The sequence below is a fragment of the Phaseolus vulgaris genome, chromosome 9, assembly GCF_051622355.1.
Source record: "Phaseolus vulgaris cultivar YP4 chromosome 9, ASM5162235v1, whole genome shotgun sequence".
Classification (NCBI taxonomy): domain Eukaryota; kingdom Viridiplantae; phylum Streptophyta; class Magnoliopsida; order Fabales; family Fabaceae; genus Phaseolus; species Phaseolus vulgaris.
This window is the reverse complement of record NC_143506.1, coordinates 31,955,685-31,978,878: the sequence shown is the minus strand read 5'-3', so window position 1 is coordinate 31,978,878 and position 23,194 is coordinate 31,955,685. Positions and strand designations below refer to the sequence as shown.

At 32.2% G+C, this 23,194-nt stretch overlaps 4 protein-coding genes across 5 annotated transcripts; 2 read left to right on the top strand and 2 right to left on the bottom strand.

Moving 5' to 3' along the window:
• Positions 1 to 3,070: 3,070 nt before the first annotated feature.
• LOC137822767 (pentatricopeptide (PPR) repeat-containing protein) lies at positions 3,071 to 6,448 on the bottom strand. The gene has a single exon (XM_068627761.2). It carries the CDS (start codon positions 6,292 to 6,294, stop codon positions 4,051 to 4,053), a length of 2,244 nt encoding a protein of 747 aa, XP_068483862.1. The 5' UTR covers positions 6,295 to 6,448; the 3' UTR covers positions 3,071 to 4,050.
• Positions 6,449 to 13,963: 7,515 nt separating this feature from the next.
• On the top strand, positions 13,964 to 16,268 carry LOC137822645 (2-alkenal reductase (NADP(+)-dependent)). The gene is made up of 5 exons (XM_068627587.2): positions 13,964 to 14,279; positions 14,613 to 14,790; positions 15,286 to 15,452; positions 15,531 to 15,613; positions 15,717 to 16,268. The coding sequence occupies exons 1-5, from the start codon at positions 13,974 to 13,976 to the stop codon at positions 16,096 to 16,098; spliced, it is 1,116 nt and encodes a 371-aa protein (XP_068483688.1). The 5' UTR covers positions 13,964 to 13,973; the 3' UTR covers positions 16,099 to 16,268.
• Positions 16,269 to 16,635: 367 nt separating this feature from the next.
• Positions 16,636 to 18,554, top strand: LOC137821311 (pentatricopeptide repeat-containing protein At5g66520). The gene is made up of 2 exons (XM_068625832.2): positions 16,636 to 18,304; positions 18,422 to 18,554. The coding sequence occupies exon 1, from the start codon at positions 16,728 to 16,730 to the stop codon at positions 18,297 to 18,299; it is 1,572 nt and encodes a 523-aa protein (XP_068481933.1). The 5' UTR covers positions 16,636 to 16,727; the 3' UTR covers positions 18,300 to 18,304; positions 18,422 to 18,554.
• Positions 18,476 to 22,150, bottom strand: LOC137821312 (beta-glucuronosyltransferase GlcAT14B). Of its 2 annotated transcripts, none has more exons than XM_068625833.2 (4): positions 21,479 to 22,150; positions 20,224 to 20,299; positions 19,987 to 20,102; positions 18,476 to 19,402 (listed from the first exon to the last, which is right to left on the bottom strand). In XM_068625833.2, exons 1-4 carry the CDS (start codon positions 22,014 to 22,016, stop codon positions 18,888 to 18,890), a joined length of 1,245 nt encoding a protein of 414 aa, XP_068481934.1. In that variant the 5' UTR covers positions 22,017 to 22,150; the 3' UTR covers positions 18,476 to 18,887. The 2 variants fall into 2 exon arrangements, with proteins under 2 accessions (XP_068481934.1, XP_090151683.1); XM_090295557.1 differs by having other exon boundaries at positions 19,987 to 20,050; positions 21,479 to 22,148.
• Between the last annotated feature and the right edge of the window lie 1,044 nt (positions 22,151 to 23,194).

The following is a 23,194-nucleotide window of genomic DNA, read 5'->3' as shown; positions in this document are numbered from 1 at the left end:
TCAAATAAACTACTGGTTTTAAGTAAATCAACAGATTGTTTTAAATTTTAACTGGTTGATCTTACTGACAATACTTTTTTTTGTCTAAAACTGTTTTTGTTTTATCTTCTATAAAAGGGTGATTTTGTTTTCTGAAAAAAGGTCTATATAGTGGTTACACAAAATACACTTTTACAATTTGTGAGAATCCTAGTATGAGTTGTGTTTGAAAGAATTAGTCTTTGTTGATCTTTGAGAGTTCTTGGTGCCTAATTTTCATCATTGAGCGAGAGATCAAAGGTTCTTCAAAGTGTTGTTGTGAATGGGGAGATCCTATTGCATTTCTTGGTTCACATTCAAGGTGATTTCGTTCCATCTTATTATTGTTTAGTAATTTTTTGTTTGTAAGGGCCAAGACAGGGTATCTTGGTGGGAATCAAAGTTGTGACAGGGTGTTGCAGTGAGTGATTGGTTCTTGCAGTGTTCAAGAACTGGTTTTGTTCTTTTTGTAAAAGAATTTTGTTGATCTAGTAAATTCCATCTTGGTGTGAGGTGGGACTGGATGTAGCTATGTTGTGAGTGAACCAATATAAAATTTTGGTGTCCTTTAAGTTTTCTTTATCACTGGATTTTAATTTTTCTACATAATTTTCTATACTGGTTTAATCAATCGATTGTTTCTAAAATCAATTGGTTGTTTTTGTTCCCTGTAGATCTGTTTGATTGTTTGTATTAACCAAAGTTGTATATTAAGCAATACTGTGTGGTACATTGTGAATTGATTTTGATTGTATCCATTCATATTCATTACAATTTATACAAGTTAATTTGAATCAAGAGTTTCTTTAAAACATTAATTGAATTTTTTGTATTTTGCCTTTTCTTGAAGTGTTGCAATAATCAGTTGTTTTCTAACATAATCTATTGAATTTAATTCTGAAATGTATTTCTTAAAACAGTTTTAATTTTTTTCTAGTTGAGATTTTGATTTACAGAATTGTACTTTAAGAATTGTGTGTTAAGAAATTTAATCAATTGTTTTTTATAAAAAAATATGTTCATTTTTCTTAATAAGTATACTTTTCTAAATATCAATATGCTGTTTTGAAAGAGAATCAGTTAACATTCTGTCAAGATTGTTATAAACCACTTATTGTGAAAATCTAACTAAGTACAATTCACCCCCTCTTGAACTTAGCTCCCCATTAATTCAACAATTGGTATCAGAGTTAGGGCTTGAAAGTTAATCAAGTTTTTTGAAATATAGCAGAGTTTAAGTTGTTGTTCGCTGAAGATGCGTCTATTAATAGACCCCTGTGTTTGGTGGTGTCAATTATGCTTTCTAGAAAGTTAGTATGAAGATCTTTATGCAGTCTATTGATATGGGTATATGGGATGTTGTTTTGAATGATCATTTTATTCCTATGCATGTGGTTAAAGAAGAAAATGTTAAGAAAGCATGATTTCAATGGTCTGAAACCAAAAAGAAGACAACTCAATACGATTTTGTGGCAAAAATATTGTTTCATTTGCTTTGCACATAGATTACTTTTTCAAGGTTTCACACTGCAATTTTGCCAAGGAGATATGTGACATCTTGGAGGTCACTCATGAAGGAACTGATGATGTAAAAAGAGAAAGGAAGCATGCTCTCATCCATGAGTATGAACTGTTTAGGATGAAACAAAAAGAAACCATAACTGATGTACATAAAAGGTTCACACACATAGTGAATCACTTGACAGGTTTGGGCAAAGTCTTTGATAAGGAAGAGTTGAATATCAAAGTGCTGAAATGCTTGGATAGAAGTTGGCAACCTAAAGTAACAACAATCTCAGAATCCAAGAATTTGTCAAGACTATCTACGGTAGTTATGTTTGGAAAATTAAGAGAACATGAGTTGTAGCTGAACAAACTAAAAGAGCAGGAATCTTCTGAAAAGAAAGTGAAGAGCATAACTCTTAAGGCTAGTGCACAAAAGAGGAAGTTGAGTGAGGATGAAGATGACTGAGATCAGGATGAAACCTTAAGTATGCTCACAAAGAAGTTTAACAAATTTCCAAAGAAAAAAAACCATGAGAGGTTTCAGCATAAACAAAGGTATTCTTCTAAACAGAATGAATCTAGTTCTGCTAACTATACTTGTTTCGATTGTGGCAAGCCAGGACACATAAAAGTAGATTGTCCAAGCAACCAAAACAAGGAGAAATCATTGAGCAGAAAAACAGACAAGAGCAGAGGCAAGAGAGCTTATATATCATGGGAAGAGAATGGCATGTCTTCATCCAATGATACATTTGCAGAGAGTGAAGAGGTCAATCTTTGTTTCATGGCCAGTAATGAAGGATCAAGCAGTGACTCAATAAGTATCTATTATACTAATTCTGAGAATTATGATAAACTGTTGATTGCATTTCATGAAACACATGAGGAGGATAATAGGTTTGATGTTATAGGTAACAAGTTAAAAAGTGCAAATAGTTATCTTGAATCAAAAGTGAATTTTTTAGAAAAAGAACTACACGATGCTCAAACACGACTTGTTAATCTTGAATTAATATGTTTGCAATTAAAAACTTATGATAGAAATCGGTAAATTATGATATTAAATTTAATAAATATGATAAATTTATTATATGCAATTGACAGAAATCGATAAATATTTCACAACTTAATATGTGACTCAAAAAATATCAATTTACGTATATTAAAATATATGTTAAAAAAATACTATTTTCATAATTTATTTTTTTATAGAACATATTTTAAACATGTTTGTTTGGTGCTAGGCAAATTTTCCTTCTTTCACGCAGGGTTGTTAAATAAGTTTGGTTCAATGTGCTACTAGGCCTTTGGGATAGACTAGATTAAACAGTACATTTGACAGCTTTAGTTTTCACAAGTCCCTTTCAAATTTAAACCTCTTTTGAATTTTTATTTTACTAAAACTAAATGGTAGTTATTGAGCCACTGTCCTTACTCCCATCTTTACTCTCCATCTTGCCCTTTGTGTAAAGGAAAAAATGGCCATATACATACATCAAGGACTGATAATATATTTGATGTTTTGGCCAAAGCAATATGATTATCAGCGCATATAAAAGCACATTTGTATGACACATTTAACAATATCACTCATTCATAACAACTAATCCAAGTTTGGAAAAATGGCTTCATTTTCAGTACATCAATTCCATGGGAATTGGGAGTTATGAAGCAGGTGCTTCCAAACAATATGCCTGTATGTCAAAATGCCAGAGCTGCTTAATTTGAGCACCGTGGATGTTTCTGCTCAGTTGGACATGAAGCGAGGTCATACTGTTCGACTAATAGACAAAACCAAATCTGATGATTCCTTTAAATTATACACAAATTACAGCTAGGTAGGAGAAGCAGTATAATGTATAGAGGTAAGAAAAAAAGTATCCACTCCTTTAAGAAGCAAAAAATTCAGCAGAAACTTGATATAAAAAGGATAGGAAATGATATGACAGCTGCCCAAAAAAATGAATGGAGTGGATGAAAAAAATCAGATTCAGCGTATGAGGAAATCTCTTTATTCGGTATTAACCGCTCCTCCACTGGTTGTATTTGTTACACATAGCTTCTAACCTTGTTGTCATCATTATAACCAAATAAAAAGAGCTGCCTACTAGGGTGTACAGACAAAAATCCTGTTTAAATTGACAAAACTGTCCCACAAATACTGCCCACATAACACTGATTCACAGGGGATAGTGAAAACTTTCAACAACTATGATGGAACATTGTCTATGTCAAAATACTTCAATACGTGGTCAAACATTAATCAGCCTGTAAGAATGTTTCCCCTCTCAAATTAAAACAAATGATGATGGTAAATCAGCAGGAATGGTCACCATATTCTGTGATTTTGTTCAAGTCCATATAAAATGGCAGGATAGTCAACACACAACTGCATTCCACATATGGTAATGATACTCACCTTTTGAAGAAAGAGGTAACATAGGTATCTTCATACTGAAGAACCCTGTAAATGGTAGTCACTATTGACATTGCTTTATATTTCAGAGAATATAACAACTGGACCTGTCACCAAAAGTCTCCGCATGAACACGTTCCATCTTTAAACAAGTGGAATCGGGCAGCATCTCTAACAAGAATCTCCCTCTGGGTGATCTTAGATATATACTTAGTTGCATTGTGGCAATCCCCACAGACCCTTAAATTTTTAACAACTCGTATGGGCAAACCAGGAGGAATAAATATTAATCCAAATGCAATTGCAAGCTTTTCACTATGGTGATTAAGCATCTTTATTTTCTCTGAATCCTCAACATCATGCAAAACAGAATTCATATCAGGCACATATCCCTCTTGTACCATTTTATAGTTCAATTTTTCAAGCTCAGAATATATCTGATCAGAAAATGGGTTAGACCGATCATCAGCAGAAAAAATGTGCACTTGGTTCTTATATTTGATCCAGCTACATCCTGGTTCTTTTCTCAGACCCTTATCTCTCATCCCTTTTCTTAAAATGGAAACTTCTTCCCATCTTCCTTTAGAAGCATAGATGCTCGAAAGTAAGATGTAACTTGCAGTGTTATGTGGTTCTAATTTTATTAGAGATTCAGCTGCCCACTTGCCAATTTCCATGTTTCTATAGAATCTACATGAACTTAATAAGGATGCCCAACCAATTGCGTCAGGGCTGAAAGGCATCATATTTATAAAATTCCTTGCCTCTTCTAACCTCCCAGCTCGGCTGAAGAGGTCAATCATGCATGTGTAATGATCGTGAATAGGTATAATCCTATGTTCCTTAATCATTGACTCAAATATCTGATTTCCTTTCTCAACTAGTCCTGCTCTGCTGCAAGCTGAAAGAACCCCAATAAAAGTAACCTTGTCGGGTTTGAAACCATGGGCTAACATCCTTTCAAACAACGTTAAAGTTTCATTGGCTTTACCAAATTGTGCATAACCAGAAACAAGTGCAGTCCATGAGACTTCATCCACGAAGATCATTTCACTAAAAAGTCTATGAGAGTCTTCAATGCTTCCACATTTACCATATAATGTAACTAGAGCATTGGAAACAGTGATAAAAGAAATTAAGCCAGAAACCAGAGCTCTGCCATGAAACTGAGCGCCCTCTTCTAGGCTAGCAAGGTTTGCACACGAGCTAATTACACTCCCAAGGGTGAAATCATCTGGTTCAATCCCATATTTTTGCATATCACAAAATATTTTAACAGCTTCTTCACAGTAACCATTCTGTCCATAACCCACCAACATCGCAGTCCAAGATACAACATTCTTGCAAGTCATCTTCCTAAAAACTGATTCAGCTGATTTTATACTCTTACACTTACAATACATGTCAACAAGAGCGCTACCAACAAATATGTTATTCTGGTAATCCGTCCTAATTATATAAGCATGAACTTGCTTGCCTTCTTGCAAAGCCGCAACACCACCGCAAGCAGTTAACACGCTTCCAAAAGTGTACTGATCCATATCAAGATTTTCTAATCTCATATCTCTCAATAAATCAATAGCTTCTAAGTCAAAACCATTCTGAGTAAATCCCGCAATCATTGCTGTCCAGGAAATGGAATCCTTTTCCCGCATTTCATAAAACAACTGCCGCGAATCCTCAATTCTTCCGCATCGCATAAGCCCTGCAATCAGTGTATTATACATAACCACATTCTTCTGGGGCATCTCATCAAAAACCTGTCTTGCACAAAATATAAGCCCCGTTTTAGAGTACATATCCACCAGAGGACTCCCAACAAAAACATAGGACTGGAAACCAAATTTCACCACATGCCCATGAATCTGCCTACCCAAACAAACATAATTCTGATTGGAGGCAAGTATAAGCATGGTGGATAACGAAATCCGTGTCAAATTAAATAACCCATCATATAACATCATATTATAAGCCTTCACCGATTGAACAAGAAAACCACGACTAGCATAGCCCGAAATAAGGGAATTCCACGAGACCATATCTCGGGCTGGCATTGCATCAAACACGCGTTTCATCTCAGGAAGACGACCCAATTTTGAATACGATGAGAGAAGAGTGTTCCAAGAGTATAGATTCCGTTGGGGCATTTGATCGAACACCCGGCGGGCATAAATAATGCTTCCAAGCTTAGCATAGGCATTGACTAAGTTGTTTAGCAGAAAGGTTTCGGGATTTTGAAAGGCCTTGATTATGTTGCAGTGAACCTTCTTTGTGTCGCGGCAATGTTTGAGCAACTCGCAGTAGTGATTAGACAGATGCATGGAATTCAATTGTTTTGAGACATGCAAATACATTTACTTCGTCTTGCTTCCTCTCTGTTAGCTTTAACATTAAAGAGAGAATGAAAGAGTGTAAAAATTTCTTCAACTCTCTCTTCTATGTGTGTAATTAATACTATTCCTTTCAATGAATGATAATCTTCAATTTGGTGATGGTGATAATTATATAATTCTTGAGTAATCTATATCTATATATAAAATATTTTCATCTCAATTCTTTTACTATCTTATTTTTATATTAATATTTGATTTTATATTTTTATTTTTTAAAAATATTTTGTATATATGAGGGGTTTTAAATTGAATAAATTGAAAGAGGGGTTGAGAGATTTTTTTTATATTTCAGTCATTTATTTTTTTTAAATATTTACTAAATAATTAATTGTTTTTATAATTAATTGAAAACTATTTTTAAAAAAATCTAATATACTTTTTGTAAATATGGAGTACTTTATCAGATATGAAACGAAACAATTTATTACACGTGGAAACATTCTTGCACGTGAAATAATTTTTTTTTTCATATCTTCATCTTTTAAAAATTATATTTTTTTATCTCATCTTATTATTTTATTTAATTTACATCTTTTATTTAAATTTTAATATTAAATATAGATAAAAAATAAAAAAAAAAAGTGATACACCGCCATAGAGCTTACTATTAGTTAGTCAATCTAGATATGTCAATATTTTAGATCTGGATGACCCATGACAGCCAGTAAAAAAAAAGTTATGTTTTTTATTTTTACTTTTTCAAAAAGTTGCCATCATACTATATCACATCTCATTTTTCAATTTAGTTATAAAATTTTGTTGTTCGATATAACTTTGATTCCTATAAATCTTTTTTAAATTTTCAATAAAGTGCTATATTACACATAAATTATCATAAAAGACATTATAATCTTTCTTTATTTTTTTATTTTTTATTTTCTATCATTATGTCACATAATGATAAAAAAAACTAATTTAAAAATTATATGACAAGTAAAAAATTAATATAACAAAAATTAATTTTAACTGTTGATAAAATTTAGTAACCTTTTTAATATGCAAGACTATGGCATCTTCATTCACTTTTATTATTGGATTTTGGATTTAGATCTCTTTATTTATATGGATGTATTGATTAGAAGCAAAGATGTAAATGTATATTCTTTATTTGGATTCACTCTTTTGTGTGTAGAAGATAAAAAGAGAATATAAACAATAAATCTTTTCTTCCTTTCAAGAAAATCAAAAGAAAAGTCAGTTCAACATTGAGTATTTTTTCAAATTTGTACTTTTTTTATTTTTGGGTTTCACTTTTTTTACATTTTTTATTAATAAAAAGTATACTTCATTACAAATATTAGTTATTAAATAAATTTAACTAACACAAATAGTTTAATAAAATGATAATAATAATTAATAACAAAATAAAAATTTAATACAAAAATATATAGTTAGTTATAATACACAAATTATATAATTATTATTATTATTATAAATATAATAATACTATTTACGAATTTTCTAATTAGAATTTTTAAATTTATGAATATTTAAATTATTTATTTCTATACCACAATTTACAATTTACACATATTCAAAATTTTACATGTAAATTATTTTTCGTCAAGTAACTCGTATTTTTTTTTAAATTAATTATTCATTTATATCATATTATAATATTAATAATTTTAATTCATCCAAATTTATACAAAATACCTAATATTTGATTATTCTATATTTTTTAAAGACAAGTGTAAATTTGTAATCTTATCTTTTACACATTTAAAAAATAAAAATAATCTCATAACCAACAAATCACTCACAAACTTTAATAAATTTTCCTTACAAATTTACTCTAACATACCCAAATCCAAACAGACTCACTTACTTCACACTTTCATCTCAAATTCTCACGCATCTACTCCATCAAATCCTCACACTTTCACTCTTCAATCCAAACACAAGGTTGTGTTTGGATTGAGGAGTGAAAGTGTGATGATGTGTGAAGAAAGTGAGTGTGTTTGGATTGGATTATTTTAGAGTGGATGTGTGAGGAAAGTTTATTCAAGTTTGTGAGCGATCTGATCGTTGGTAGGAAATTTATAGTATTTTTTAAAAGTGCATAATGTAAGTTTACAATTTTACCCTTATAATAAAAAAATTATAAATAATAAAATATGTTGAATTTATGTGTATATTTTAGTTAATTTAAATTTTGTAAATTATTGTGTTTGCATTAAATTATGAAATTGAAAAAAATAAATTGAATATTCACAAGTTATATTAAATTTAATAATTAAATTATTTTCTACTAAATTAAATAATATTATTAATTGTAAAATTAAATATGATAATAATAATTCATTGATAATAAATTGCATGAAGTTAATTATTCATACCTTAAAGTTCAACCAAATGACAATGTCATGTGAATTTGAAGAAAATTGTGAACATAGTAATGTTAAGTAGCAGAAGCAAATACACCCTTGACAACATCGGAATACATTTTGTAGACAACTTCAAACGCTTCTTTAAACTACATATTTTATTCTTTTGTCTGACAATAATTACATTCATTTCATCGTCAACGTCTTCAATACACCATTTGACGAAATTAGAGTCGAAAACTACACCACTCCTACTTTATTTTGAACAAAACCATAAAATGAAATGAATTAAAAACTTTAACACATCGTCATACCTTTGCATAAAGCATACTTTAATAAGTTACCTTGTACTTAGGACAATCCCAAAATCGTTTCCCAACATTTTTTTTCAGTTGTTGTTTTTTTCAAAACAGTAAAATCTCCACAATCACAAATGAAAAATTGATTTTTCCATCCAGTACAATGCAACAAAATCGATTGTGAACTAAAAAAATGCATGAAATCGATTGTGGATGAAATACAAGGCACAACACAATCGATTTTGCATAAAAAAAATGTGGCAAATCGATTTTTCCATCCAGTACAACGCAACAAAATCGATTGTGAACAATAAAAATGCATGAAATTGACTTTTTTTTTAAGTGTGTTAAATGCATGCAAATCGATTTTGGAGAATGTAACTCACCTCCAACCATAAATCATTGCTTTCTTTGATGCTCAGGAACAAAACCTCTCTAGGCCAAACAACTTGTTGTTTCAAATGGGATCAAAAACCTAATATAGATACGCTCATTGGACACCCTCACTAGGCAAATGATAAGTATCATAATTCAGTAATATTTCATGCAAAAGATAGGTACTTATGAACTTTAATTTATAAAATAGTTATAATTCAACCTTTAATTTAGGAATTTGAACATTTCTACATATTTTTGGATTATAAGATGGATATGAACAATTTATTCCCAAATTTGTGTTAATTTCAGGAATGTATGAGAAATTGGAGATAAAAGGGCTAAAGGAGAATGGACAAGTTAAAGACAAGATGAAAAGATAAAGTTGGAACATTGAAAACTCATCCAAACTCATTCAAACTCGTCCAAAGTAAAATCACTCCAAAGAAACTCGCCCAAGACTCCTCCAATGGCTGCTTAAGCGAGTTCACTCTAATGAAGTTGGATTTTTTCTCATGAAACTTTCTTAAGCAAGCAATATTTCGCTTGAGCAAGATGTCACTTAATCCAAGCTCAATTATGTTAAATAGAAGGCATGAGGCATAACCCTGGACATCATTGGGAGGATATTGAGAGATAGAAAACTCTAGAGGAGGGAATCATCAAGGAGAAACACCATGAATCTTCTTTTCTTGTTTTCCATGCTTGTAATAGTCAATATGAGTTTAGGGTTTAGGGTTGAAAGTAATTTGTTCAAACTCTTATGTATTGAGGTGATATTTATTTATAATATTAATTTATTGATTGATGATTGGTATTGTCATTTTATTCTTAAAGTTTGAATCTTTATTCATGATTTTGATCCTTAGATTTGGCTGGAAAGTACTTCTAAGCATTTAACCTAAATGATAATACTTAACATATTTGAATGCTATGAATAGATTTGAAATATTAATTTCTTTATAACATTTATTCATAATGATAATGAGTTTTTATAAATATGTGAGGAATCAATATTTATGAGACTTTCTTAATAATTTTGTATGCGAGGAATTGATATAAATAATTTTTATATGTGCATCAATATCAATAAAGATAAAATGTTATATGTTTCTAATCATTGAAAATGTAGACGAGTGTGAAGGATTAACCCCAATCTCAATTTTCCCAATTGACTCATCCAAATAATTTACTTTACTTTTATTTAATTTCTTACAAATTCATGATACAAACAAACTTTTACACATTTTCTTATATTTAGTGAATGTTATACTTGAGATTTTTATAGTTGTTCCTTGTGGGTTCGATATCCGTCCTTAGGGACAATTTATTACTTCTGACTCGGTACACTTGTCGTAAAATAGTCATCAACAAGGAACAAATCTTTAATATGGAAGAAGCTCTCTATTGGACAAGGAAGAAGCTCACACAAAACAACACAATGATAAATGTTTTCAAATGGTGCACCACACTTTCACAAGTTCAAGTTTTTGAAGAAAAAGTTTTAAAAGTAGTCAAAGATTCCTCCATGTCGACAAAGTAAATTGAAAATTGTTTTAACAATGTGATTTAGTTGAGGTATAAAACTTGTGTCTGATGTAACCTATCAAACAAAAGAGCTACGTTAAAGACTAGTTTTCAAAACATGTTTCTTTAACTAGAAATTTTATTAAGTGTTTGAGTTGGGTTTATTGAACTTAATCAGATGTATCTTATCTTTATGGGAACACTTCCTTTAAAATCATATGATCTGATAAATAAGTCAAATTGTAATCTTACGTCTGTCTAAGATCATCACACTCAAAGTTCAATAGTTGATGGATCAGTTAAATCAAAGATATTATCTATTTATCCACAAACATATGATATTTATAAAAAGGTATATTTTAAAAACACAATTCAACCCTTTCTTTTATATATATATTTACATAACAGAAAGGATTAGATAGAAGTGATGATAATTGACCTACTCAATAAACTGATAGTTGTCTCTGTCATAAGTCGTTTTTCTTCCCTTTTGTCGAAAAGAATGATTGTACTTGGAAAATTTGCACATATAATAGAGCCTTAAATGTCCCAACAATGAAGGGTAGTTTTCCTATTTCAACTATTGATACATATTCCAACTATTGAAAGGTTTTCCTATTCCAACTACTGCTGAGCTAACTCGTGAGCTACATGGCACTAACTGCTTGTCCAAGTTAGATTTAAGATTTGATTATCACAGATTCTAATAAATGAGAAGGATACACCTAAAACAACTTTCAAGACACACACTAGGTCCATTTGGGCTCACAAATATTCCTATTACTTTTTAGTGTATATATATATATAAAAAAAAAATTAATCCTAACTTGTGGAATTTCTCATTTATCTTGGGATTTAAATTGAATAATGTTATATTTTTATACTCTTAAAATATCTAGGTCCTAGGAAAAATATTACGTAAATAAGTTTTAAAAGTTTTTATTAACTATTGACTAATAATATTTGCATCAAATTCATAGGTGTATGTTTTAAAATTAAATAAAGTTTTATATAATTAAGAAAATCATTAAATAAAAATGAATTTTAAAAATAAAAAATAATTAATTTCTATAATAAATAAATTAAATATTATTTTAAAAACTAAAAAAAATTATTAATATTTAAAATAATTTCTATTATTATTAAATAATTTTTAAATTAATATCTAATTAGTTACTAAGATTTTAACTAGCCAAGTGTAGAATCAAAAATTGTTGGTGGCTAAAACCTAAATAGCAAAAACCCTAGATATCAATTTAAAAACTAATTTATAAATTTTATTAATAATAAAAACTATTTTATATATCAATAATTTTTTTAATCTTTAAAAGAATATCTAATTTAATTAATATAATAATTTTTTTTATTTGTAAATTATTTTTATTTAATAATTTTCATATAATAAAATTTTATTTAAATTCAATAAGGAGTTTATAAAATAATATTCATAAAGTATTTTCTGTTTGATTAATTATTTCGAAACTGTTAAAAATCAAAGTGATAAACAACAAGAATTTAGGACATTACAACCGTTCTCTTGTTTGATTGCATTCATCTCTTTAATGATTCTTCTCTTTAGGTTTTCTAACTCCTTTTTGAGCTCAACCACCATTGTCTTACTCAAGTGGTTCTTCCTAGTTTATGGTGGTTATCATTACCCATTTGTCATATTTTTTTATAGAAACTATGTGATTTTTTAATAATCTTACTCGGTTGCACAATTCCAACAAGACCTTGAGAATGCTCTTCATGTGACAACACAAGACAATCTTTCAAGAATGTGATAAAAGGAGAACAAGAGAATGAAGTGAAATGAGGTATAGATGAGAGGAAACAACCATGTATAGGTCAACAAAAACTTGTTTTTCCTTTTCTGACTGGTGTCTTGCTCCTTTATCGTGTTTGAAATCGATTTAATTAGCATGATCAGTGTGATAGGTATCTCTATTTTGATGGTTGTTGATTTTTGTGGGTAGTTGGGTTGGTAGTTGGGTTGGTGGCTAAGGTCTGTTGTTCTATTTTGCCCCTTGCTATGGTGGTAGTGAGATTGTAATGGATTTGTTTTGAGATTGTACGGGATTTATAGTGGTAGATTATTTTTTACTCTCTCATTTTGATGGTTTGGGAGACCAGAGAAATTGGTTAGTGATTCCTATTATTCAATTCTTATTGTTGATAAAAAAAACAATGTATAGGCCTTGAGATCTTCCCATGTTTGTAGTCTTTTAATGTCTTTTATGAAGATGGATGATGAGCATGTGTGGAAGACAACCTTATTAATATTTTTAATGACGTAAATACTTATCTATGTGTTATTATCCGGAGATGTCAAAGTGTATGAGACCGAGATCATCTTGAATAAATTTTAAAATTCTTATAGAATTTCAGACATACAAAGAATCTGGAATGCTTAGAGATTTCATGTTTGCATATGATTCCATTTTTGTCTATAAGCAAAGATGTCTCCTTTCTTTGTTTGTTTATTGCAGGCCAGATTCCTAACTCACCACTGGTTTTGGATTTTACTTCAATTAATAAGAAGGGGTGGTTAAGAAATTGAAAGGATAATTAACAAGTTCATATTCTCTCCAGTTATATAATCACTGCTATTCAAATTATTTTATTAAAAATACTATAAACGAATATTTTTAAAATCAATGAATTTATATTTAATGGCCATTATCCTGCTAAATATCAATGGAGAAAATTCTTATACATAATTAATTTTATGTATAGCTCTTTTAGGTTCCTAGTAGTAGGGTATTAAAAAATATTTAAGTTTTCAAATTCATATAATTTTAAGTTAACTTGATTAAATTAGATCGAACTCAAATCAAATCAAGATGAGTCTAACTAAACTCGAGTTAGACCAGAGACCGAATATTGAACTGTCTATACAAGTTAAGTTCCATCAAATTAAGTCAAATATAAATTTAAATATAATTTGAAAAATTACTCAAATTGAATTTATTCTAATTTAAATTGAATTAGAAAACTCCAATTCAATGATTGAAATAGATTAGAAACCCATCTACTTTATTGGATTTAATATTATTTAAAAAAAATCCAAAGTGTCTTTTATAAAAATAACATTTGAGTGTGTTTTCTGATCATGCCTCTTCGTTCTATAAATTTTGTGTCCATAGAGAAAGAGAGCAGCAAGAAGAGGAAAAAAGGCGGAAAAATGGAAGTGAAGAACAAATACATAGTGATAAAGCATCACATTGAAGATGCACCCAGAGAGTCCAATTTTGAGCTTAAAACTGGGACAATTGCTCTGTCAGTTGCACCAGGTTCTGATGATATCATAGTCAAGAATCTCTACATTTCTATGGACCCTTACCACATTAACCGCATGAAATTTTCTAGTTCCTCTCAGGGTACTATCAGCTTTGCAGCACCCATACATCCAGGCCAGGTAATCATTCATTATTTTGGTTTTGGTAACTCAATTCTCTGATAGGGTCAGTGTTTGGATCAATTTCCAAATTTGTATACAAAATTGATGATTTAAAGTTATATATGCCATAAATTTGGATATTTTATTACTTTTAAAATCAATTCTCGAGTAATTAATTACATTAACAATTATCTAAAATTATGTTAATTGAGTTTGTAATTCTTGAAAATTCTGCAGGAAACCAAATACCACCCAAGTAGAAGTAGATCATTTTGATGTTTATCTATGACTGATCCTATTGCTTCATGAGAATTAATTATTGTGTTGTTGTTCTGTGTTCACACATTCCAGACTATTGATGGTGCTGTTATTGGAAAAGTTGTGGTTTCTGGGAATTCTAAGTTTCAGAAAGATGATTTGGTGCTGGGAGTATTCACGTGGGCAGAGTACAGTTTGGTGAAAGAAGGGAATATCATAAAAAGATTAGAGTCCTCTGAATTTCCACTCTCCTATCATCTTGGAATTCTGGGTAATTACCGATTCCTGCATATCATTTATCACTTTTATACAGTAAAGTTTGTAATGATTATGAAGAACACTTTATTGAAGATCTCACATCGATTAGGAATGATGATATATAAATCAGTTTTATAAGGTTAAATTAGACATAAATCTACTTCTTAATATGGTATCAGAGTTATTTTCGAGTCTATCCTATCGAGAGTTTGTTGAGTTTATCGGGTCGTCATTAGATCACCCATAAATATATAGTTTCACACATGAGTTTATGAGCCTCGACTTGAGGGGAGTGCGTTGGAGATGCCACATGAACTAGAAATAAGAATATTTTACAGTATATAAGTAGGTGCAAACCTCACCTTATAAATTAGTTTTATAACATTGAGTTAGGCTTAAAGTTCACTTATTAATATTAATACACTTATATGAACACTTTCTATAAAATAGCTTACAAATAACAAAAAAATAAAATAAGTAATGCTTTAATTTCCATTATCTGATGCAGGATTCAACGGACTGTCAGCTTATGCGGGGTTTTTTGAATTGTGTAAACCCCTAAAGGATGAAAAGGTTTTTGTCTCAACAGCTTGTGGAGCAGTTGGAAATTTAGTAGGGCAATATGCAAAGCTTTTAGGTTGCTATGTTGTTGGCTGTGCAGGTAGCAACAAAAAGGTAAAGTAACTAAGGTTAGGATTTTATGCTTAATTGGTTTTCAAGCTTAAAAGCCTAATCCATGCATTGTTGCCATAGGTGGAATTGCTTAAACAAACGCTAGGTTTTGATGAAGCATTCAACTACAATGAAGAAAAAGATCTAAACTCAGCTCTTAAAAGGTTAGTTAGTGATGGAAGAAGAGAATCAGAAGCCCATTTTGGAATAAAAGTTAGAAAGTTCAATTGGATTGTGTTTGATGTAGGTTTATGTGTTATATTGTAGGTATTTTCCTGATGGAATTGACGTATATTTTGACAATGTTGGGGGTGAGATGCTGGAAGCAGCAGTTGCTAATATGAGGCTATTTGGAAGAGTGGCTGTTTGTGGGGTGATATCTGAGTACACTGGTCCTGGAAGAAAAGCTGCACCAAGCATGTTGGAGATTGTGTACAAGAGAATCAACATCAGAGGATTTCTGGCTGCTGACTTTCTGCATGTTTTTGAAGATTTTTCTGCAAAAACTTCAGATTACCTTCGTACAGGAAAGTTAAAGGTACTTGAAGACATTTCATCAGGCGTGGAGAGCATCCCTTCTGCTTTTGTTGGACTCTTCAGAGGGGATAACATTGGAAAGAAAATTATCAATTTAGCAGAAGAGTCATAGAAAGGAATGAATTGGAGGTTGAGTTAGAGATTAGAGAAAATGCTACTCATACTCATGAATCACCACTACCATGAATTTGATCTTTAAGAATAAGATTGCTATTTTGTTTAATATGAGATGATGGGTTGTTGACACTTGAGAAATTCATGGAAAAAGGTTTTGGATTTTCACCTGCTTTTAAATTTTGCATTAGGTAAACATTAGAGTCTGCAAGAATGGAACTAAAAACTAACTTCACAAAATTAATTTTCAATTAGGTTAATTAGTGTAAAATTAGCAAAGGTTTAACTTAAGTTAAACCATGATAAGTGAGCAATAATAAGTGCAATAAAAATATTAGTTCAAGCCTAATTACTACCCTTTTGTAAACCAACAACAATATCTTTTTAACCAAATTACTATTCATATGATACGTCAATTTTTTGTTTGCTCTTGTTTAGAATCACTATACTATATTTCGGTAAATAAAGTTTGGATTATAATAAATATAAACGAAATATATTAGATGACTTGTAAGCTACTGTGTGTTTATGAAATTGTAGCTCATAGACCATCTAATAGATATACCTAAAGACAATCTATTAGACGATTGTCGACGATTTAGACGATTAGATAGAATTGATGTTGAAATGAGCGTTGAGAAGGGGTTTCTCACAAGCGTGGCGCAAAAATGCAACACTCTAATCAAACTCAAGCAACTACACGCTCACATCCTCCGATGCCGCTACAACGACACGCCGTATGCCCTCGCCCCGCTTCTCTCCGTCGCAGCCATCTCCAACGACGCCTCCTTTTTCTCCTACGCTCGCTCCATCTTCCGCCACCTCCGCCACCGCAACACCTTCATGCACAACACCATGATCAGAGGCTACCTCCAAGCCCGTTTACCCCTCCCCGCTGTCTCCTGCTACTTGTCCATGCTCCGAAACGGGATTGCCGTTAACAACTACACATTCCCACCTTTGGTCAAGGCTTGCATTGCGCTTCTTCCTTCTTTCAAAGTTGTTGGCCGTTTGGTGCACGGCCACGTCGTTAAGTTCGGCTTCCGCGACGACCCTTACGTGCTGAGTGCGTTCATCGAGTTCTACTCTGTTTCTCGTGAGGTGGAACATGCACGGGTATTGTTTGATAAAACGACTAAGAAAGATGTGGTGTTGGGGACAGCGATGGTTGACGGTTATGGTAAAATGGGGAATGTGGACAAGGCTAGAGAAGTGTTTGAGCAAATGCCTGACAGAAACGCTGTGTCGTGGAGTGCCATGATAGCAGCTTATTCTCGAGTTAGTGACTTCAAGGAAGTGCTTGCTTTGTTTGCGGAGATGCAAAACGAGGGTACAAAGCCGAATGAGTCCGTCCTTGTCTCGGTCCTCACTGCGTGTGCTCATCTTGGTGCATTCGCACAGGGCCTGTGGGTGCATTCCTATGCCAAGAGATTCCAACTTGACTCCAATCCAATTTTGACAACGGCTTTGGTGGACATGTATTCCAAATGTGGAAGTGTAGAATCTGCTTTATCTGTTTTTCAGAGCATTGTCAATAAGGATGCCGGTGCATGGAATGCTATGATTTGTGGTGTTGCCTTGAATGGTGATGCAGAGAAATCGCTGGAGTTGTTTTACCAAATGGCTGCTTCTGGGACTAAGCCGAATGAGACTACATTTGTGGCTGTCCTCACTGCTTGCACTCATGCAAAGATGGTTCAGCAAGGCCTTTGGCTGTTTGAAGAAATGAGTAGCTCTTATGGAATTGCCCCAAAAATGGAGCATTATGCTTGTGTTGTTGACCTTCTGTCAAGAGCTGGCATGGTAGAGGAAGCTGAGAAATTTATGGAGGAGATGGGTGGACTTGCAGCCAGTGATGCTAACGTGTGGGGTGCTCTTCTAAATGCATGTAGAATTCATAAAAATATTCATGTTGGGAATAGAGTATGGAAAAAACTGCTTGATATGGGAATCGCTGACTGTGGTACTCACGTTCTTACTTACAATATATATAGAGAAGCTGGGTGGGAAGCAGAGGCAAAAAAAGTTAGAACTAGGATCGAAGAAATAGGGATGAGAAAGAAGCCCGGATGCAGCATAATAGAGGTGGATGATGAAGTTGAAGAGTTTCTTGCAGGTGATCATTCTCATCCACTAGCTCAGGAAATGTGTAGATTACTGGATTCCATTCTCAAGATGGGGACTTTAGAGAACTTCTGATGGGTGTGAGTAGTTTTCTTACATGCTTTAGCTTAATTATAGTTAATTGCAAGAACCTATGGACATGAAAAGAAAATCAAATATAAATTGTGGTTCCTTTATTGGTGAATTTATGAGGGCAGTGCTTCACGAGGAAAACAAGAGCAAAAGAAAGAAAGGAAAGAACACACAGGATATGCCGCAGCTAGCATATCATCGCATAAAGAATTTGGAGAATATTTTACATCGGCTTATTGCAGTTTCCGCCAAACGAGCATCTTGATGCCCACGTATTACATAATTGAATCTTATTTTCTGTAAATCTCATACAGAGTACAATGGTTACAACGGTTGCATCGATGACTTGTCATTCCGTAAAGTTTAATAAATCGTGTGAACTGCTGATACATAGTGACAGCATACTCGTGGTCCTTTTACAAATTTACCGTAGAACATCAAGTCAAAGGTAGCCATTTCTGTTTTCCCTTTTGTTTACTCATATTCTCACAGCATCCTCCTGGCATCAACTGATAAATGAATTGTTCGCCTCTCAGCTGTTGGGTGATGGAAATGCAGCAATGAACTTAATAGGCATTCCAATGTCAGGTGTCAAGAACACTGATTTGCCTGAAAATTTTCTGCTGATAATAAACTACTGATAAGGCGTCCAAGCCTTTCAGCTCCAGGCCCTGGCCTAAGGTCGGTGATATTTCCTATGCCAGAATATTGGTCAATGGTGCTTGAATTCGCTTGACTGAACCACCTGCCGGGGACATAACCATCTGCATTTCTTCCCAAGAGTTCCGTATCAATCTTATCCAAGACTGGTTCGTTCCTGCCAAATTTCCTAGCAAAAGGTGCATTGCTATCCACCATTTTCTGGTAATCATTATCTGTAAGAAAATGGGGATGTTGTTTTGGAGGGTTGTCCCATGATATGAAGTGGAGGTCATGATTAACAGTAGTGTTACGAAACTCCTCTGCATTGCAGATGACTGTGTGAAAATACCCTTCTGGGGAAGACAGAAAGTTGGCATAATACATCAAGACTATTCTCGGTAAGTTATCCCAACCCCATATACAGTATTCAGTAAATGGGCGAGAGAGCATCATCCAGGCAGAACCTGAGCAAAATCAAGAATCATAATTTAACAACTCCCATGACATGAGATTGAGACAACCAGTTAAGTTACTTTCTGAATTTCAACCAATTTCATGCAACAAAGTTATATGTAAAAATACCTTCACATTTACGAAAACAAGTAAAGAGAAACTGTGAAGTGACACGAGTTAGAGAATATGCTATTATACCTAATTATGAATAAAAAGAATTTTATGAGGATTGGAAGCTCACAAGGGATGCTTGCCAACCAGCACTGGAAACATATATAAAAAATAACTTCAAGATGAATGCCAGAAGTTTTGGACAAAAGAATGGAAGCGTATGTGGAAAAGGTATTGAAATTCACATTTACACAACAGTACTATCAAATATCAATGTTTTATCTTTCGCACTTTACATTATTAGTGTCGGACTACGTTCAAGAATTTCCTTAACTACTCTGAGTATTTGTAATTCTCTTTAATCTAAGCAGGGACTAGAATTATTTTTTAGCACTTAAACTGACTCGACTCGAATTTGAAAGAGCTAAAAATTTGACGGGTTGGGCGGAAAGTAAAACAGTGATTCATGAAAAAAGTTTCTCACCTGTAAACAGTTTATAAGCTGTGGGCACATTTCTTTTCTCCGATACCCAAAATACATCTGATTTCTGCAAACCATAAAGACCTGGATCAAGTATAACTGGCTTGGCTCTATGATACCTATTCAAACGAGTAAAGTAGCCCTTGTAAATAAGGGACACATTGATCTTTACATATTACATGTTATTAACATTCATAAATCATGCAATGAACAGAATGGCGAAGAGAATTAGTAACTTACTCCTTCCAACCAATATCACTGGTGTGTTCAATGAAGTTCAGGTCTCTGGGAATAGACGACAGCGTATGCAGCAAATCTGTTGTGCAAAAGAAATATAGCAAATTGCAAAAGTTGGTCAATGACAACGAAAACTGGGCAACATAGTTCGTGCTTCTCTCTGTCTATTATTTTTGAACTTCCAACAATCAGCAAAATTATTCAGTGAATCATTAATTCTTCCGCAGTGTAAATTTCTTGAAGAATATTACTACTTAACATTATGTAACGTTTAATCTTGAATATACTTTATTAATTTTTATAATAACTATTTTATAGATATTTCAATAATTATTTATAACTATTTGAAACAATAAAACAACTAAAACACAAGTATTTCCATTTAAAGAACAAATAATACATAATATAAGGAGTTTAAAGTTATACATGAAAACGTAATTTTACGCTTTTCTTCGATTAAAAAAAACCACAATTGATATAGTTTAAAGATATTAATTGTAAAAATTAATATAATTCCTGTGCTTATAATAATTTATAATTGAATGACTACTTTACACTATTATCAGCACGAAACTCATTTAGTCTAACATAAATTATAATGTTATATAAATATAGATTATTATATATGTTACTTTTTTTATTTTTATATATATAATAACTATAAAATGTAAAAAAAAAAAACTATGACTTCTGATCAGTCTATATCCCTCTTAAACTCTATTCCCGAAATTTTTTTAAAAAAAAATAAATAAATAAATAAAATAAAATAAATAAATAAATAAATAATATATATATATATATATGATGAAGAGAACGAGTAAGAAGCTGCCGACAAAAATAACTATTGGTCAAGCAAGCAAGCAAGATATGGAAACCAATGTTAAGTAACTTTTAATTCATTTTACAAACAAAAAAAATCAATATTTAACAGGGAGCAAAATTATCAACGAAGAAGACAGATTAAAGAAACATAATGAGTGATGAAGGTAACTTTTTTTTAACAAATTTCTTCATAAGAATAAGAAAACAAACCTGAATAAAGTTAAAACCAGTTTTTAACAAATTAAAAAAAAATCTAGGTCAATTTTCATAAATAATTTTCAGTTCTAGATAAGCTTCTTCTATTTTATCTATTTTTATGGTAATAGACATGTTTAGAAAAAAGTTGGTCTAACCAAGAAGACACGCATACTTGGGAAGTCAACTCAGAAGTAGTGTGTGTGTGAGAAAGAGAGAGAGAGAAGGGAGAGGTTCCTACCATCTTGGGTTACCAAAGGGTAATCGGAAGCGCTCAAGTTAATGAACCAATCCCAGTCCTGAGCTTGGCTCAACAAAAAGGCGGCGGCGTGAAGGGTATTTGCGACCATAGTGGGCCCTCTGTAGGTAACCAAGTTGGCCTTAACCACCGTTCTCACGTTTCCGAATTTCAGAAAGAGAGGCTGGTTGCTCACGAAATCCGCCAGCTCCAACCTCTCCCTTGCCGAGGCCTCAAGGTCCAAGTGCACCGCGTAGTGGTTCCACGGATGGTACAGAGCCTTCAGCGTCCTTTTCAAACTCTCCCCGTCGCCCGCCGAGCCCGATATCAGGTAGGCGATTCGCGGCACCGCCCTCGTCGATGCGGCACTCGCCCTGAGCTTGGACTCCACGAAATGTGGCTGTTCCGCGGGAACTTCGAGGCGGTGGTGGCGCTGCGATGAGGAGTTGATGGAAGCAACAAGGGAGAGGAGAAGGATGAAGGTGAAGAAGAGGAGAGAGAGGAGGAGTGGGAGGAAGCTGTTGTTCTTGGTGGGTTCCATGGTTTGGGAGTGGTGAAGGCGCAGGATCTATGTTGGCGTGAAACGCGCAGCGAGGGTGAGTGGCCAACCAAGATTGGAGAAACATGCTACTTAATTCTCAGTGGCAAACCTGTCATTCTGACAATGATGGGAGTGCCCATTATCAAAACCTTTCCCTCTTTCTAAAACTCATTTCCACATATTACATTTTTTTATTCCTTATTATCTTCATTAATATACAGCTCAAATCATTTAAGTAAAAAGTATATTTTTAAAAACAATTGGTCAATATATTGGCTCAATTTCCTATCTAGCATCATTTACACTTTTATTTCTCTATTTAGTACCCTTGTTTTTTATTTTCTTATATAACACTTTTTTGTTTTTATTTCCCTATCTAACACCCTTTTATTTTTTATTTCTCTATCTAGCACCATTTCAAAAATAAATAAATAAATAATATATTTTTTTCTTTTATAATTTTAATTTTAAATACATTAAAAATTAAATATTTTTAATATTTAAAATAGTTAGAAATATAATTAATGAATAAAGAAATGAGTTTTTACAAAATAAAAATAAAAAAGTAATAAATTAAAAATGTTTAGTTTAATTTTTTTTTAAGAATGAAGAAACTAAAAAATTAAACTCTACAACAACATAAAAGTTGAATCTATAAACATAAATTAGTATTTATTTTTATTATTATTGATGATGTAATCATGTTAATTTCAAGTAAAAAATACAGGACATAATTATAAAAAAATCAAAGTCAATTAGTATTAATTAATATTGAATGCACAAAAAATATTGAAGTGTCTATCTACCCTAAATGCAAAAACCTAAAAAAAAACAAATGCAATTGCTACACCTAATGCTTAAAAATAAGAAGAAGAAAAATGTAAAAATAAATAAATATAGAAAATAAAAACAACAACATTGGAACAAATCTTCATGTTACGAAAGACTATTTGATGGAACTAAAAAATAAAGAGTATTGACCTGCATACACTGGTCAAATACTATGCCCAAGTCCCGACATGAAAATAACCTCAAAGGGGAGACCTAAGTCAAGTCGAATAAGGACTGATATGGACATAAGAGAACAACATGATCGTACAAAAAAATGTGCATATTGTCAAACACCAGGACACACAAAAAGAACATGTCCCAACATTATTGGATTGTGCACTTCTCGT

Bases quoted from the DNA above. Each gene is read 5' to 3' on its own strand.
- LOC137821311 (XM_068625832.2), top strand. From the start codon at position 16,728: ATGAGCGTTGAGAAGGGGTTTCTCACAAGCGTGGCGCAAAAATGCAAC.
- LOC137821312 (XM_068625833.2), bottom strand. From the start codon at position 22,016: ATGGAACCCACCAAGAACAACAGCTTCCTCCCACTCCTCCTCTCTCTC. The intron at 20,300-21,478 runs GTAGGAACCTCT...TTTGCACAACAG, and splicing joins CCCTTTGGTAACCCAAGATG to ATTTGCTGCATACGCTGTCG. The intron at 19,403-19,986 runs GTGAGAAACTTT...GATTTTGCTCAG, and splicing joins AGCTTATAAACTGTTTACAG to GTTCTGCCTGGATGATGCTC.
- LOC137822767 (XM_068627761.2), bottom strand. From the start codon at position 6,294: ATGTATTTGCATGTCTCAAAACAATTGAATTCCATGCATCTGTCTAAT.
- LOC137822645 (XM_068627587.2), top strand. From the start codon at position 13,974: ATGCCTCTTCGTTCTATAAATTTTGTGTCCATAGAGAAAGAGAGCAGC. The intron at 14,791-15,285 runs GTAATTACCGAT...TATCTGATGCAG, and splicing joins CTATCATCTTGGAATTCTGG to GATTCAACGGACTGTCAGCT. The intron at 15,453-15,530 runs GTAAAGTAACTA...TTGTTGCCATAG, and splicing joins GTGCAGGTAGCAACAAAAAG to GTGGAATTGCTTAAACAAAC.